General features: G+C 44.3%; 1 protein-coding gene across 2 annotated transcripts in view; it reads left to right on the top strand.

The window, feature by feature from the left end:
* LOC122807596 (myosin-IIIb-like) overlaps positions 1 to 14,899 on the top strand; it is a 2,420,886-nt gene that overhangs the window by 1,951,715 nt on the left and 454,272 nt on the right. For both annotated transcript variants that reach the window (XM_044078517.1, XM_044078510.1), the window contains exon 19: positions 3,019 to 3,104. In XM_044078517.1, the coding sequence (XP_043934452.1) occupies positions 3,019 to 3,104 (86 nt within the window). The remainder of the gene's footprint in view (positions 1 to 3,018; positions 3,105 to 14,899) is intronic.

Genomic DNA, 14,899 nt, shown 5'->3' with positions numbered 1-14,899 from the left:
GACAGCGGATGCCTCCCTGATCGGGTGGGGGGGGCACTATCAGGGCAGGACAGTCCAGGGCACATGGCAACAATTAGAATGCCACCTGCACATAAATGTCCTGGAGATGAGAGTGGTGCTTTTAATGTTGCAAGCCCTCAGAACTCTCTTCCCACAGGGACTATAGCAATTCAAATGGACAATATGTCTGTGGTGTGGTACATAAACAAGCAGGGCGGAACAAAGTCCTACCCCCTATGTCGAGAAGCACTCAGACTTTGGCAATGGGCGATTTCCTCTCAACGGTTTCTGATAGCAACGCACATCCCCGGGAAGACCAACGTCATAGCGGACAGATTGAGCAGAACAATCCTCATGCCTCACGAGTGGTCTCTAAATCAAGCAGTAGCAGACAGAATATTTCAGAAGTGGGGCCAGCCTTGCTGCAATCTTTTCGCAACCCCTCAAAACAGCAAGTGCCTCGACTTCTTCACACTCTTCCCTCTACCAGGCCATCCCCCCAGAGACGCTCTTGTTCACGATTGGCCCCGGAGTCTTCTATATGCCTTTCCCCCCTTACCGTTGATCCCGCAATTAATTCAGAAAGCAACCACATTGAGATCCAAAATGATCCTCATTGCTCTGTATTGGCCTCGACAAGTATGGTTTCCGTTCCTGCACAGTTATCTACTGGAACAGCCTTGGCATCTGGAACACCTTCCGGATCTGTTGACCCATCTCACGGGCAAGCTGCATCAGACTCTTCATTCCCTCAACCTCACAGCTTGGTTGCTCCACTTCCAGCCATAGCCAGGCTTCCCCTTATTTCTCTTCCTGTCCATGAGATCATTCTTGCTTCCCATAAGTCCAATACTAGGAAGACTTATGCGAGTAAATGGAAGCGTTTTTCACTCTGGGCACAAGCTAGGTCCTTAGATCCTTTCCATGCACCAATTCATAAGGTTCTAGACTTTCTGGCGGAGCTTTTTCATTCAGGGTCATCGTCAGCCACTATCAGAGTACAATTAGCGGCCATTGCTAATTTTCATGTGGGGCTCTCAGAAGCAAATATTATGTCCCACAAACTCTGTAAAGCCTTCCTCAAGGGCATCTTCTTGCTTAGACCTCCCGTTAAGGATCCGCCTCCACAATGGGATTTAAATTTGGTTCTAACATCATTGATTCTGCCTCCCTTTGAACCCGCAGCCTCTTGCTCCCTCAAGTTTCTTTCTTGGAAAACTCTGTTTTAGTAGCCATAACATCTGCCAGAAGGGTATCGGAACTCCAAGCCTTGTCTGCCCGTCCCCCTTATTTGGTCTTTCATAAAGACAGGGTAACTCTCAGAACAAACCCTTCCTTCCTACCGAAAGTTTCCTCTGAAGCAAATCTAAACCACTCTGTTGGCTTGCCTGTCTTCTTCCCAGACTACTCAAACAGGGCTGAACAGAAATTACATTCATTGGATGTTCACCGCCAACAACGGTATTATCTAGACAGGACAAAACAACTCAGAAAGTCAGATCAGCTCTTTATCTCTTATGCTGAAGGAAAGAAAGGGCTTCCAGTATCAAAGGTTACTCTTTCCAGATGGTTGGCATCCATTATTACCTTTGTCTACAAGTTGAGACACAGGCAACTCCCGTCTAGGCCTAAGGCTCATTCAACTAGGGCACTATCAACATCAACAGCCTTTCAAGCAAGGTTACCATTAGATGCCATATGTGCAGCAGCTACATGGGCTTCTCAACATACCTTTATTGCCCATTACAAACTTGATATAGCCTCCAGAAATATAGCTGACTTTGGTACTCAGGAGTCTGTTCCATTGAGCCACCCAGGACCAAGGTGCTAGGGACGCTGTCCCATCCAGCAAGAATGAAGGCGAGAATGACAACTTAACATTAAGAAGTTATGTTCTTACCATAACGTTCCAGGTTAGTTGTCTTCTTCTCGCCTTCTTTCTTGCGTCCCTCGCTCCTGCCACCTAGCCTGGACAGACTTGAAGGTCTCTGAGTCCTTCTCTTTCATGTGATACAATACTTTACGGTTTCCCTGTATCTTTAGTGTTACCAGCAGGGAGTCCGTACTTGGAAATGAGGATAATAATAATAAATTTATACTATGTGTTAGCTGCCAACGAGATCTGGGAAGTTAGGGCATGGTATTGTGGGATATAGGGCTGCCTTGAGCCGGTAAAAATAGCTCTGGAGCTATAGTATAGGCCGAGTCGGAGACGAGGATCGGCTCCGAACCCATCCAGCAAGAAAGAAGGCGAGAAGAAGACAACTAACATGGAACGTTATGGTAAGAACATAATTTCTTATAATGTATTACTCCCATCACTGCTTATATCCATAGTTGTACAGTGTCAAGTTTGAGTGTGGCAGGTACTAGCATACCTCTCAACGTCTCAGTGCAAGAAATCTGGACAAAGCCAAAAATAATGGGGGGGTGGTGCAAAGGCCCAAAAATAGGGAGAGATTTTAAATATTGCTTCTTTAAACTTGGAAATTTGCTAGAATGACAGATTTTAGATTATATATTTTTAGAAGGTTGTGAAGTCCAAAACTCAAATGTCTGTCATTATTTAGTATTATTTAGTTTCGTTAATGCTCAATAGTTTGCCAGAATACCGCAAACTTTTTTAGGAACAGACCAAAAATGAGAGGCAAAAATCTGGACAGTTGAGAGGTATTGATACTGACCATTACCTAAGATAGCTGTGCACATTTACCGTACAGTTTTAAGACGGGTGTAGTTTGCATATTACCCGAAACCCCTGGTGGTTTCAGATCCCACATAATAAAGTTGCACTCAAATATTCACAGCAGTAGTGTAGAAGTTAAAGCCTGTAGCTCCTGTATATCACAATAATCCAATGCTAAACTGTATCACTGTAGTTGTTTCTGAGCTAGTTTTAAATGTACATATGTCTGGCTACTAACTTGCACCAAGATTACTCAAGATTATACAATATTTCACATACAAAGGGTACTTTCCTAAATTCCAGAAAAAATAATAATATTTTGTACTTTGCAGCTGCGATACAATGGACTTCTCGAAACAATTCGAATCCGGAGAGATGGCTTTTCATGGAGACCATCTTTTGATGAATTTGCAAATAGGTAATTCTTGTATTATTAAGTTCTGTGCTGAGTGCTTAAAAGTGTGCGTCTGTATACATATGATACTGTAGCTCTTATTTTGGTGCCATTAGACTATATTGATTTTTTTCCATTGATGACTTTTGAGTTACATTTCGAAGAACTTCATTTTGAAAGGCAATGTATTGAAATGCTAAAATGTCTTTTGTAGATTCATATAACACTGGTGAGGAAATACCAAAATTAAAAATAGGATGAAGAGTACAGCTTTTAAATTCTGCAGTGTTAAAACCTTGCAGTAAGAATAATATGCTGGGAAGAAAGGAAGTGAAGCCCTCCTCTCCCCAGCATAAAACTGTTTTTTTCGGTGTTTCCCCTTTATTTTGTTAATTAGTAAAAGGCTGTCCCATCTATTGATCTCAAACCATTACAACTGATTTTAATGACATGTTGCAGAAAATATTGGTGTTTGCTCTCACTTCATAGTGTTTGTATTCACATTTCTGAACTTCATAATTTTCAACAACTCTGTTTCTTTTAGCTATGACTTTTCTAGTACATTGCAGTTATGATGTAGATGCTGCTAGAATCGGTACTGTGATGAATACCATGGAATGGAAATTTTTGGTTATGGGTCTCTGCTGACAGTGTAGGCATTAATTTTAGTACACCCTTTAGGAGGAAAGTTATGTAAGGATATGATTTACATGACTGATAGGTTCTTGGCAGTTGCAAATAAACATCTGTGCTAGTAGCATGTTTGTCTTGTGTCTGTGCTGTTTCAGTGTGTACACTTGTGTCTAACCAATTAATACTTCTGTTTCAGGACTGTCAGAACTTGAGTCTGAGAGACATAACATGGTGTTAGAATGAACATAATCCTTTTGATGGCAGAGTTAGTCATTTATGTTTGTGCCGAAATACCATCTACGTCCTTCATTTTCTCTGAATGTTTTTTTCCACTCTCCCAGTACCAGAGTCTAAGGGATTTCCCAGAGGCTGTCTTACCTGTGCCTTATTTTCTCATTCATTCCTTCTATGGATGAGAGCCAGACATCCCCAGACAGTGTGAGCAAACTTTCAGTTCATTCATTCTCCATTTTGAGTAACTTAAAGACCATTCTGATGTCAACTTTCATTCATTCCTCAACAGTTGGGTTCAGATCTGATCTTCGGATCTAACTCTGCCGTTATTTTAGCTCGTGGTTACCAAAAAGCTCTTGAGCTCCTCTCTTACCAACCCCTAACATACCTCAGATCTCGTTTGCTGCTCTCGTGTTTGGACGTGGTCGCCTTGAGCACTCAAGTATTTCAATATTGAGAAGTTTATTTCTTTCTTTTGTTCTCTACAACATATTAAACTTTTTCCAGTTCTAAAGCCTCCCTTTTTACACTTTGTAGTGTAATCTTTTTACCATAATTGGTAATTTCTTCTTTTCCTTTCTGTCTTTCACTTTTTCAGTGTAGTACTAATTCTTCCTTCTATTTTTTGTATTACTATTTTCCAGATGTCTGAAAAAGGCCCTTCTGGCTTTAAAAAGTGCCAGATATGCAGGTAAAAGTTGCCTCTTTCTGATGCACACATTGTGTGTATACTGCTTGGGCCCAGATCATCTTTAGGTAGACTGTTGTATCTGTAAGGCCTTTACCACCCCGCGAGCAGCCTCAGATAGGAAATATAAATTAATCTTGAAAGGGTTATTTCCTTCATCCTTTTCTAAGGTTATTTCTGGGGCTCAACCCCCCCCCCAAACCCAAGTTAAAGGAGCCTTTAACCAAGTCTTCTAGATCTTTGGATCCTCGACTCCCTTGTCATATCCTACTACAGAACTACCAAGGAAAAAGCATAAGTTAGATCTGAAGACTGCTCCTGCTCATCCAGCGTTGGAGTTGACAAACGATTCCTCAGATCCTAGCCCCTTTGCCCAGGTACAGGTATTCCCCATCCATAGACCTGGTACCCTTGACAGTACCCCCCCCATACCTTGAATCTGGTCTGCACTCCAGGTGCCCATCGGTAGCTTCTCCTCGTTCTTCCAAAAGTCTGACTGAGGCTGATGTGGACAGAATGATAAGGAAATTTCTGTCTGTGCAGATAGTTTTCTCAGGCTCCTACCCCTCTTCGAGTCAGGAAGTCAGTGTGTGTACTACTCCACCAGTCTCTGCTCCTTCTCCTGTCCGACCTATCATTTCAGATCCCTTGGATCTGAATCTCCCAGGGCCATCTGGATTGGATCTGAAGATGTAGGGTATCTTCAGCTTCGAGGCTGTCTGTGAGTGTACAGGACAACTCTTGGAGCTGAAGCATCTCTGTCAGATTCGAGGAGTTAGACTTTGAAGTTTTTGGAGCTTTTGCATTGGACACCTGGGCTCCAACCTCTGCCTCGGGTGGACTGCCTTTAGGGTAGGGGTAGCTGATGAAGTGGAATGTGGCTTCTCTGCTTCATTGGCTTCCTTCTACCTGAAGCATTTGGTCTTTGAGGTGATGGAGAGAGTTTTCTTTGCTTCTGTAGGATGGATGGTTCCTACCCCCTCAGATCTTCCCTCTGGATCCCATGGGTCTCTGCACATTGAGCCCCTTCATTCTACGCCACAGGGACAGCCAGCCCCAAGTCTCCAGGCAGCCCAGCAGGGTATTAAAATTTCTTCCGACACTTCACCAGAGCACTCCAGCAAAGAAGTCCCTAGAAAGGGGAAGTGCAAGAGAAGGCACTTGGACGCCCCTGAGGAGTCCGTCACAAAAGATACTGATTTTGATGAAGGGGAAGGGTGCGCAAGATCACAACCTGAAGACGTCTCATTCAGAAGCATCCTTGAGATTCTTAAACAGAGGGGTGGTTGGTCTACTGATAACCCTTCCCTAAAGGAATCAGTATTCCTGGAGGCCTTTGGGTCTGGCCTGTCTACCTCCTGGGTAACTCCACCCGCCGACGAGCTCATTGACTTGATCACTAGACAGGTGTGGAAGGAACCTTACACAGTTGAGCTAGTCCCCAAAAGACCAGATATGATTCTGGCACCACCTGTAGGGAGGGAATTTTAGAACAAGGGAGTGCCCGTATATGCTATTGTTGTGGTGGTGGCTGGGGAGCAACTTGCTGAGCAGAGTTCCTCTGTCCATCCCCCTAACAGGGAGTCTAGGGCTTTAGACAGATTTGAGAAGTGTCAATATGCTTCACTAACCTTTGCCCGTAGGCAGCTGAAGTACCTGGCACACTTTGTAAGACTACAAAGGGACTTGATAAAGGAACTCTCAAAATTCCATTCCGGGACCACTATTGCTGAGACTCAAATTTCTGTGGCCTCACAGTTGGAAACCCTCCAATCCATTTCTAATTCATCCATGTGGCTTATTTCTCATGCAGCTGAAGGTACCTCAAGGGCAGCAGGTTCAGGCATTTCCATCAAGAGACATGCCTGGATGCTGTTGTGTAATTTTGCAGACCCCTTCAAGTCCTCGTTCATCAATGCACCCTTTGATGGCAATTCATTGTTTGGCACATTCTCCAGGTATGAGCAAGATGGAAAGACCCTGTCTGCAGTGGGAGTATGTTTTTCAAAACCTCAAAAAACCTTCTCTAGAAATCAACAAGGTGGTCAAAAGACATGGTTCAGAAAGTCCCAGAGTCCTTTCCAAGATACACATGGAGATAGTGCCCCCAAAGACAGAGGGGGAAGAGACCTAATTGTCCCCTTCTGAAGGCAGTCTGGGGTCAATTATTTCGGCACCAGTGAGCCTGGCTAGATATCACAAAAGATATGGGGGGCAGAGGAATATTTCCAGAGGTTATATAATTTCCTGTTGTCTGCCACCTCCATCTGTATATAAATTTCCCAATGTTTCACCCAATCAGAGGAAAGCAGCAGTGCTAGAAATATAAAAGTTGCTAGAAAACGTCACCCAAGAGGTCTGTTACTAGATAGAAACAGGAACTTACTGAAGATTCTTTTTAGTGCCAGAGAAAACAGGACTGGAGACCATTTTTGGATCTCAGCAAACTGAATAAATCATTTCAACATACAAAGTTTCCAGTGGTTACAGTTCAGTCCATTTTGCTCTTCTTGTGTATGTATGAATGAATGTGCTCAAAAGACCTTCAGGGTGCATACTATCACATAAAAATGAACAGATGATCCAATGTGAACAGATGATCCAGAAGGTATCTACAATTTTGGCTGGGAGCCAGTTATTACCAGTTCAGAGCACTGCCCTTTAGCCTCACCACAGCCCCCAGGATGTTCACCAAATGCATGGCAGTGGTGGTAGCTCACTTGACACTACAGGGATTCCAAATGTTTCCATATCTGGACATCTGGTTCATTACTGTTCCAACTAGGCATCTATTCATAAGCGCACAAGATCCAGGTACTCCAGACTTGCTCCCATCTTGGGATAACCATAAACTACAACAAATCTCAGAACCATCTCAAACATTGGAATTCATGGGAGCAGTTTTTAAAATGGTATCCGTGACAGCTTCTTTTCCTCTCTCAAAAGGAAAAACGCTCAGATTTCAGGTCAGAAAACTAATTCACATTACCACAGTCTCAGCCCGATTGATTCTACGAGCCTTAGGATTAATGTCGGTTATGATGGTCCAAGTTTCTTTAGCAAGATTTTACATGAGAATTCTTCACTGGATGTTAGCCACATGATGGCCTATTCTTTACCAACACATCAGTCCATACGAGCATCATTCAGGCATGCAAGAGATACCTTTGGTGGTGGGTTCATTCAGATCAGGTTTACAAGGCCGTCCTTTCATTCTCCCTCAGCCCAATGCCATAGTGACCACGGATGCATCCCAGATTGGGTGGGAGGACTCTTTCTGGGGAAAACAGTCAAAGGCACTTGGTCCCCCAAAGAGGCCAACATGCATATCAGTGCCCTGGAAATGAGATCAGCACCCTTAGCATTGCAGGCATTCCAAGAGTCTCTCCCTTTTGGGGCAATTGTGCTTCCAACTGACAATATGTCAGTGGTTTGGTACATCAACAAACAGCAAGAAACTAGATCTTAGACCTTGTGTCAAGAAGCAATGGGCAATCTCATCTAACAGCTTTCTGGTAGCAATGCATATTGCTGGAAAGACCAGTGTGATAGCAGGCAAATTGAGCAGGTCCATTCTACTTACCTCATGAGTGGTCTCTCAACAGGAAGGTGGCAGAAATTATTTTTTGCCAGTGGGGCCAGCCTTGCTGCAGTCTCTTTGCATCTCCTCTGAACAAGTGTAGCAGCTTTGCTCTAATTCCCCCATCGGGGGAATCATCGAGAGATGCTTTATTACATGATTAGCCCCCCAGTCTATCCTCTGCATATCCCTGAACTCCCTTGATCCCCAAATTTCTACAAAAAAGCTTTCCAGTTGAAGAGCAAAGTCAGTCTCTTCGCACCTTCCTGGCCTCTGCAGATTTGGTTCCTCTTTCTTTAGCCTCATCTAATTTACCCGCTTTGGATTCTGGGTCCGATTCCAGACCTCCTGTCTCACCCTGCAGACATGATTCACCTGGATATCTGAAATCTAAAGCTTGACAGTGTGGTTTCTCCACTTCTTATAGTATCCCGAGAACCTGTGATCTCGTCCTCTGTCTGTCATGTACTGACGTTATTCGTGTTTCACTGTTGCAGTCATCACACTTGGGTTATCTGCCTGCAGGTAACCCTCAGTGGGCCTGAATACCAGAGTCTTGGGATTTCTGCGTCGGATGTTGTCGCCTCTTCCATGATGTCAGGTCGTCAGGGGTATAAAACATGCTGCCGACGCCATTACATCAGCTTTTCTTGCCGTGTGGGAGCCCAAAGCAGAAGCAGTTCACAAGTGCCAGTCGGTCGCTACCTGAAATTTTTGTTTTTCGAATTTCAAGCCTAAAGTCTTCTAAAGCTAAGTACCCCATTGGGGATCCTTTTTTCTTGCTCTAACTGATGTCAGAAAAAGTTAAGAATTGTCTTGCCTGTGGAAAGCAAATACCTCACAGAGATTTTCATTCCTACTGCGTCACCTGTTTAGGCCCAGACCACGACATTCCTTGCTGTCGGTTTTGTGCCTTGTTCAACACCCAAGCTATTTTTTTGTCCCTAAATTCCTTCACTCTCGTTCTCCGTATTCTGAAATGGCTTCGATAATCCATCCGACTACCGATATTCCAAAAAAAGTAAGGATAAAGACAGAGACAGACCGCATAGCTCCAAAACTGTCAACACTTCCGTTAAGCTAGTCGCCAGTCCGCCGGTACTCAGGCACTTTCGCAGTCCCTGATACCCGCTTCTACAGATTTGCAGGCCTCTACTGAGACCCATTCGGAGTCCAGTATGCCGCGGGATGCTTCTTCGACTATGGAACCTGCTGATGTCTCTACCTTGGATGGGTCTGGAGCCACTGTGCAGGTACCGGTTTCTGAGGGTGTATTCAGACCTTCCTATGTCGATATTAAACAGACTACTTCGTTTCTGACTAAAAGTACCGAATTTCTCAGGCCCAGAGTTCATACTACGCCTAGGAAAACAACGACCAAAGCTCATTCTCAAGCTCCCATACCACAGAAACAAATGCTTAGAATGGCTGAAGACCTTATTACTTTAATTAGGGGAAGCCAGCCTTCCCCCTCTAAAAGACAAAGAATTGATTTTCATTCTGATTCTACAAACCATGAATCCAATAACTCTGACTCCTCTGATTACCAGGAATTACCCTTATCTACCTGTGAGGATTCAGATGCAGAGGATTCTATTCCCTCTGTCTCCCCCACAGAGGACTTTTCTTTCAGTGAAACCTTGCATACCCTAAGAGAGCATTTCCGCTGGGAATGCCAGGACTACCCACAGTCCAAAAAGAGACTCGGGGGAATTTTTAGACTTGCCTCAGCACAGGTCTCTAGCTATACCCACTGTTCTGGATGTTGTAAATGATGTCTTCATGGAATCTAGTCTTACCCCTGATACTTTACCTCCAGCTCCTTGAAAGCCTGACAGGTACTACAGAGTACCTGACTCTCACAAATTTCTCTTTAAAAATCCCACTGTGGATCCAGAGACCATTTCCCAGGGACCTAAAAGTATTAAGGCTACTACAGCCAAAACCCTACCCCTTCGGACAGGGATTCTAGGGCTTTTGACAGATGGGGTAAGAAGGTATATACCTCTGCAAGTCTTGCCATCAGGGTTTTAAATTGCCAGTTTCACATGTTGAAGTACTAGCAGCATATTATGGAACTAATTAAACAAAAAATGTTGTTGATTCCTGATTGTGCAGAAAATAAAGATTTACAAGAGTTAATGCATTCTGCAAACCAAGTTGGTAAACATACTTTGCAGTGTTGGTTTTGATGCCTTGGAAGCATCTTGCAGGGCTGCTGTCACTGGGTCTGTTCTGAGAAGACATGCTTGGCTGAAGGAACAAATCTTGCCAGACCATGTCACAGCAAAATTACTAGGTGCTCTATTAAACCAAGAATGTTTGGCACAAAAGTAGAAGTTGTTCTTAAAAAGATGGAGGAAAAGCTAAATCCATGCAAATTGTTAAAAATTTGTTACAGGTACAGCCACTTAGGTTCACTAGGCACTGGCCTTCAAAAAACTGGTCCTTTCCAATCCCTCCCAGACCTTCTCAGTCCAAACCCAGGGGCAACAGACCACAAAGACTACAGTCTCAGGGTATGCACAGATCTAAACAATGGAGTGCTCCCACCTCAGAAACAGGAAGTGGTAAGCCACCTCCTTATGGGAAAAGTTCACAATGATTTGTCCTTCATACTTCCCAGCCAGGCCCAAGTACTTGCACCCCTAGGAGGAAAACTCACCCTGCATGGAAAAAACTGGGAGTATGTTACCCAGGACCAATGGGTCTTAAACATTGTATCCCAGGGATACAGATTCTACTTCCACTCACTGCCAACCCCAAGCGGATTGCCAGACCTTCCTCCAAACCAGTGGGCAGAGGCCCAAAAACAAGTACTTTCTCTTCTCAGTATCAGGGCTATTCAACCTTTTCCCTCAGAGCAAAGGGGACAAGGTTTCTACTCCAGACTGTTCCTGTCCCGGATCTGTCAATTCTCAACACCTTCCTGGTGGTACCAAAATTCAAAATGCGTACACTCCAGCCGCTGCTTCCTATACTAGCCAAGGACTCCTGGCTGGTCACCCTAGACTTAAAAGAAGCTTATCTGCACATCCCCATAAGGGAATCTTGCAGGAAATGTCTACGTTTTAGGGCAGGCTCTATGCACTATCAGTTCTCTGCACTTCCCTTTGGCTTATCTACTGCGCCCAGGGTATTCACAAAGTGCCTGGCTCCAGCCATTGCATACTGCAGGCAGAGGAATATTCAAATATACCCATACCTGGATGATTACCTGATTCAGGCGGACTGTCAAGAATTGTTACTTCAGCACCTGACGTTTGTAAAGAGACTCCTAAATTCTAAATTCTATGGGGTATACCATCAACGAAAAGAAATCACAGCTGGTACCCAGCCAAAAGATTATATTCCTGGGAGCAAGCTTGAACACAACTTCCCAGATGGCATTCCTCACTCCAGAAAAGCAGGTTTATTTGACAAATTACTTCAAACTACTGGCCACTCAAACCCAGCTATCTGCAAGAAAAATACTGCAAGCCCTAGGGTTCATGGCCTCATGCATTCTCCTAATTCCATATGCAACACTGCATATGAGGAAACTTCAGTGGTACTTATCAGGACCTGGAAACAGTGATTCCTATCATTCCTTGCCTAAGGACAGAGTTCCTTTGGTGGGCAGAGGCTTTGCAACCACAACAAGGGACTTACTTTTCACTCAACCCCCCCTCCGCCACCCAAACCCTGACAACAGACGCATCAGACTATGCATGGGGGAGCTCACATGGCAGGTAAATGCATTCAATGCAAATGAAGCCCAAGACAAATTCACCTGCATATCAATCAAAAAGAAATGTTAGCTGTACAGAATGCACTTACAGCCTTCAAATACCTTATCCTTCCAGGGCAACTCTTGATAAAGACAGACAACAACACAGTTATGTGGTACATAAACAAGCAGTGGGGAACTCATTTCTTCCTCCTCTGCAGGTTAGCTATGGCTCTCTGGAACACAGCCCTGAGCAACCAAGTGCACCTGCAAGCTTAATTCCTGCCAGGCAAACAAAATTCACTGGCAGACGACTTAAGCAGAAATCTTATGGACTCACATGAGTGGAAACTGGAACCCAACTCATTCAAACTTCTAATCCACAGGTGGGGACACCAGAGGTGGACCTCTTTGCTTCCCCCCAAAACCATCAATTGAGCAAATTTTGCATCAGAACTCCCCACAGCCAAGCATGGAAAGTGGGTGGCCTATCCTTTACATGGGAAAACCTCTCAATCTATGCCTTTCCCCCTCTGCCCCTCCTCTCAAAAGTACTACTCATGATCAAACAGGACAGGCCAAGGACAATCCTTATTGCACCAGACTGGCCACGCCAGCACTGGTACCCACTCCTATGCAGTCTGACAGCAGTGCCACCCTGGCACTTACACCAGACCCCCCCTCTCTGCTGTCCCAGCAGGAGGGACAGATTTTGCATCCTCAGCTGCATACCCTGAATCTGGCAAGCTTGGCTTATCCCTGAATACAGCACCAGCAACCCTCAGCAAACAGGTGCTGGATGTCTTCCTTGAGGCTAGGAGGCCTAGTACTAGGAAATCCTATTCAGAAAAGTGGAAAAGATACTGTTCTTGGAGCCAGTCTCAGGGAAAGGACACAACCATGCCCACCTTACCTCAAATCCTAGATTATCTAGCAGAGCTGCTCCACAAAGGCCTATCCTTCTCGTCCATTAAGATTTATGCCTCTGCCATCTCAGCTCATTACAGTACTGAGCCACCCCTCTTCTCTCACCCTCTGATCAAACAGTTCCTGAGAGGAGCTAACACTTTGAGACCCCTAAGGAGAGCTCCCACTCATGCCTGGGACCTTAACTTTGTACTAGAGAAACTCACACTTCCCCCTTTTGAGCCTGCTGCTACAGCAGAGTTAAAATTCCTCTCTTGAAAGACAGCCTTAGTTCTAGCCATCACTTCAGCAAGAAGAGTGGCTGAGTTACAGGCCTTTATGATGATGGAACCCTTCATTATCTTCCATGCGGACAGGGTAGTGTCCAGTGTGGCTTTAAACCAATCCATCCATTTACTAACCTTTTTTCCTAATCCTCAGAATAAAGGGGAAAGGATTCTACACTCCTTGGACATGCACAGACAGCTCAGGTTCTACATGGCAGGACTAAATCTTTCAGGAAATCTGAACAGCTGTTAGTCAGCTTTGCTACAGGGCCAGAGGGCAGGGCCATTTCAAAGCAAACCATTTCCAAATGGATAGCACACTGCATCCATTTCTGCTGCAAACACCATGGAAAACCTACCCTACAGGGGATCAGAACCCATTCCACTAGGGTTACCTCAACTGATACAGCATTTCTCAGGGGAGTCCCTACCAGGGACATTCTGGAAGCTGCAACTTGGAGTTCTGTACACACCTTCACCAAGCATTACCACTTACCTATCTCTTCTAAATCCAGAGCTGGATTTGTCACAGCAGTTTTACAAGGCCTGCTAGCCAGCCGTAATACTTCTTGACTGCCTCCACCCTTCCTCAGCTTTGGGAATCAACACAAGTGTGATGACTGCAGCAGTGAAACATAAAGAACATAGTACAGTTGTGTACACTTACCATAAATGTAGATGTTCAAGTGTATTCACTGTTGCAGTCCTGGTTACCCTCCCTCCAGCCCCCTGACTTTTCTACACTTTCTACCTATCCTCTTTTTTTGGCCATATCTTATGGCAATGGTATTTACTCTTTACTGGAGGTGTTCCACACCATTTAATTGCTTCCTATTTTGGGGGCTGCTGACATGTTGGGAAGAAAAACTGATGTAAAGGCGTGAGCTGCATGTTTTATACCCCTGATGACCTAACGTCATGGAATAGGTGACAGAAGAGGTGCAGCTGCAACTTGGCCCAATCCTCATTCCTGTATTACTTATGCAGAAATCCCAAGACTGTGGTATTCAGGCCAACTGAGGGCTACCTGCAGGCAGATAACCCAAGTGTGATGACTGCAACAGTGAATACACTGTAACATCTACATTTATGGTAAGTGTACACAACTGTACTTTATCTTTCCATAAAGCTTCTGCAAGAAAACTTTACAGAGGTAAATGGAAGAGGTTTGTTTATGGGTGCTTCAGAAACAAATTAACCCCTTTTCAGCCCCTGTACAAAGTGTCCTTGAATTTCTGGCTACAATTTTCAACGAATGAGCTAGCTCTTCAACAATTAGTTCAGTTAGCAGCCATCTGTAATTTCCACATTGGATTCGAGAACTGCACCTTGGCTGCATCTAAATTTTGTAAGGCCTTCTTGAGAGGTACCTTTCTTTTGAGACCTCCTTATAAAGATCCAACATCTCCATCCAACATCTCCATGGGACTTAAGTTTAGTACTACAGGCCTTGATTCATTCTCCTTTTGAACTAGCACCAAAATGTGATTTAAAGTTTCCGACCTGGAAGACTCTCTTTCTGGTAACCATCACCTCTGCTAGAAGGATTTCAGAACTTCAAGCATTGTCTTCTAAACCTCCTTCACAGGGAATAGAGTAACACTACAAACCAACCCATCTTTCCTTCCAAAGTTGGTGCCAGAATAATCTAACAACAACCAGTCCATTAATCTGACAGTTTTCTTTCCATAATTTGCAAATAAAGGTGAATATGTGTTACACCTACTGGACATTCACAGACAGTTACATTTTTACTTACTTAGAACAAAATAAATTAGTAAG

The sequence above is a fragment of the Protopterus annectens genome, chromosome 1.part1 (genome assembly GCF_019279795.1).
Source record: "Protopterus annectens isolate FY-2018-M chromosome 1.part1, PAN1.0, whole genome shotgun sequence".
Taxonomy (NCBI): domain Eukaryota; kingdom Metazoa; phylum Chordata; order Ceratodontiformes; family Protopteridae; genus Protopterus; species Protopterus annectens.
The sequence above is the reverse complement of the archived record's forward strand: the minus strand, read 5'-3'. Positions and strand labels throughout refer to the sequence as shown.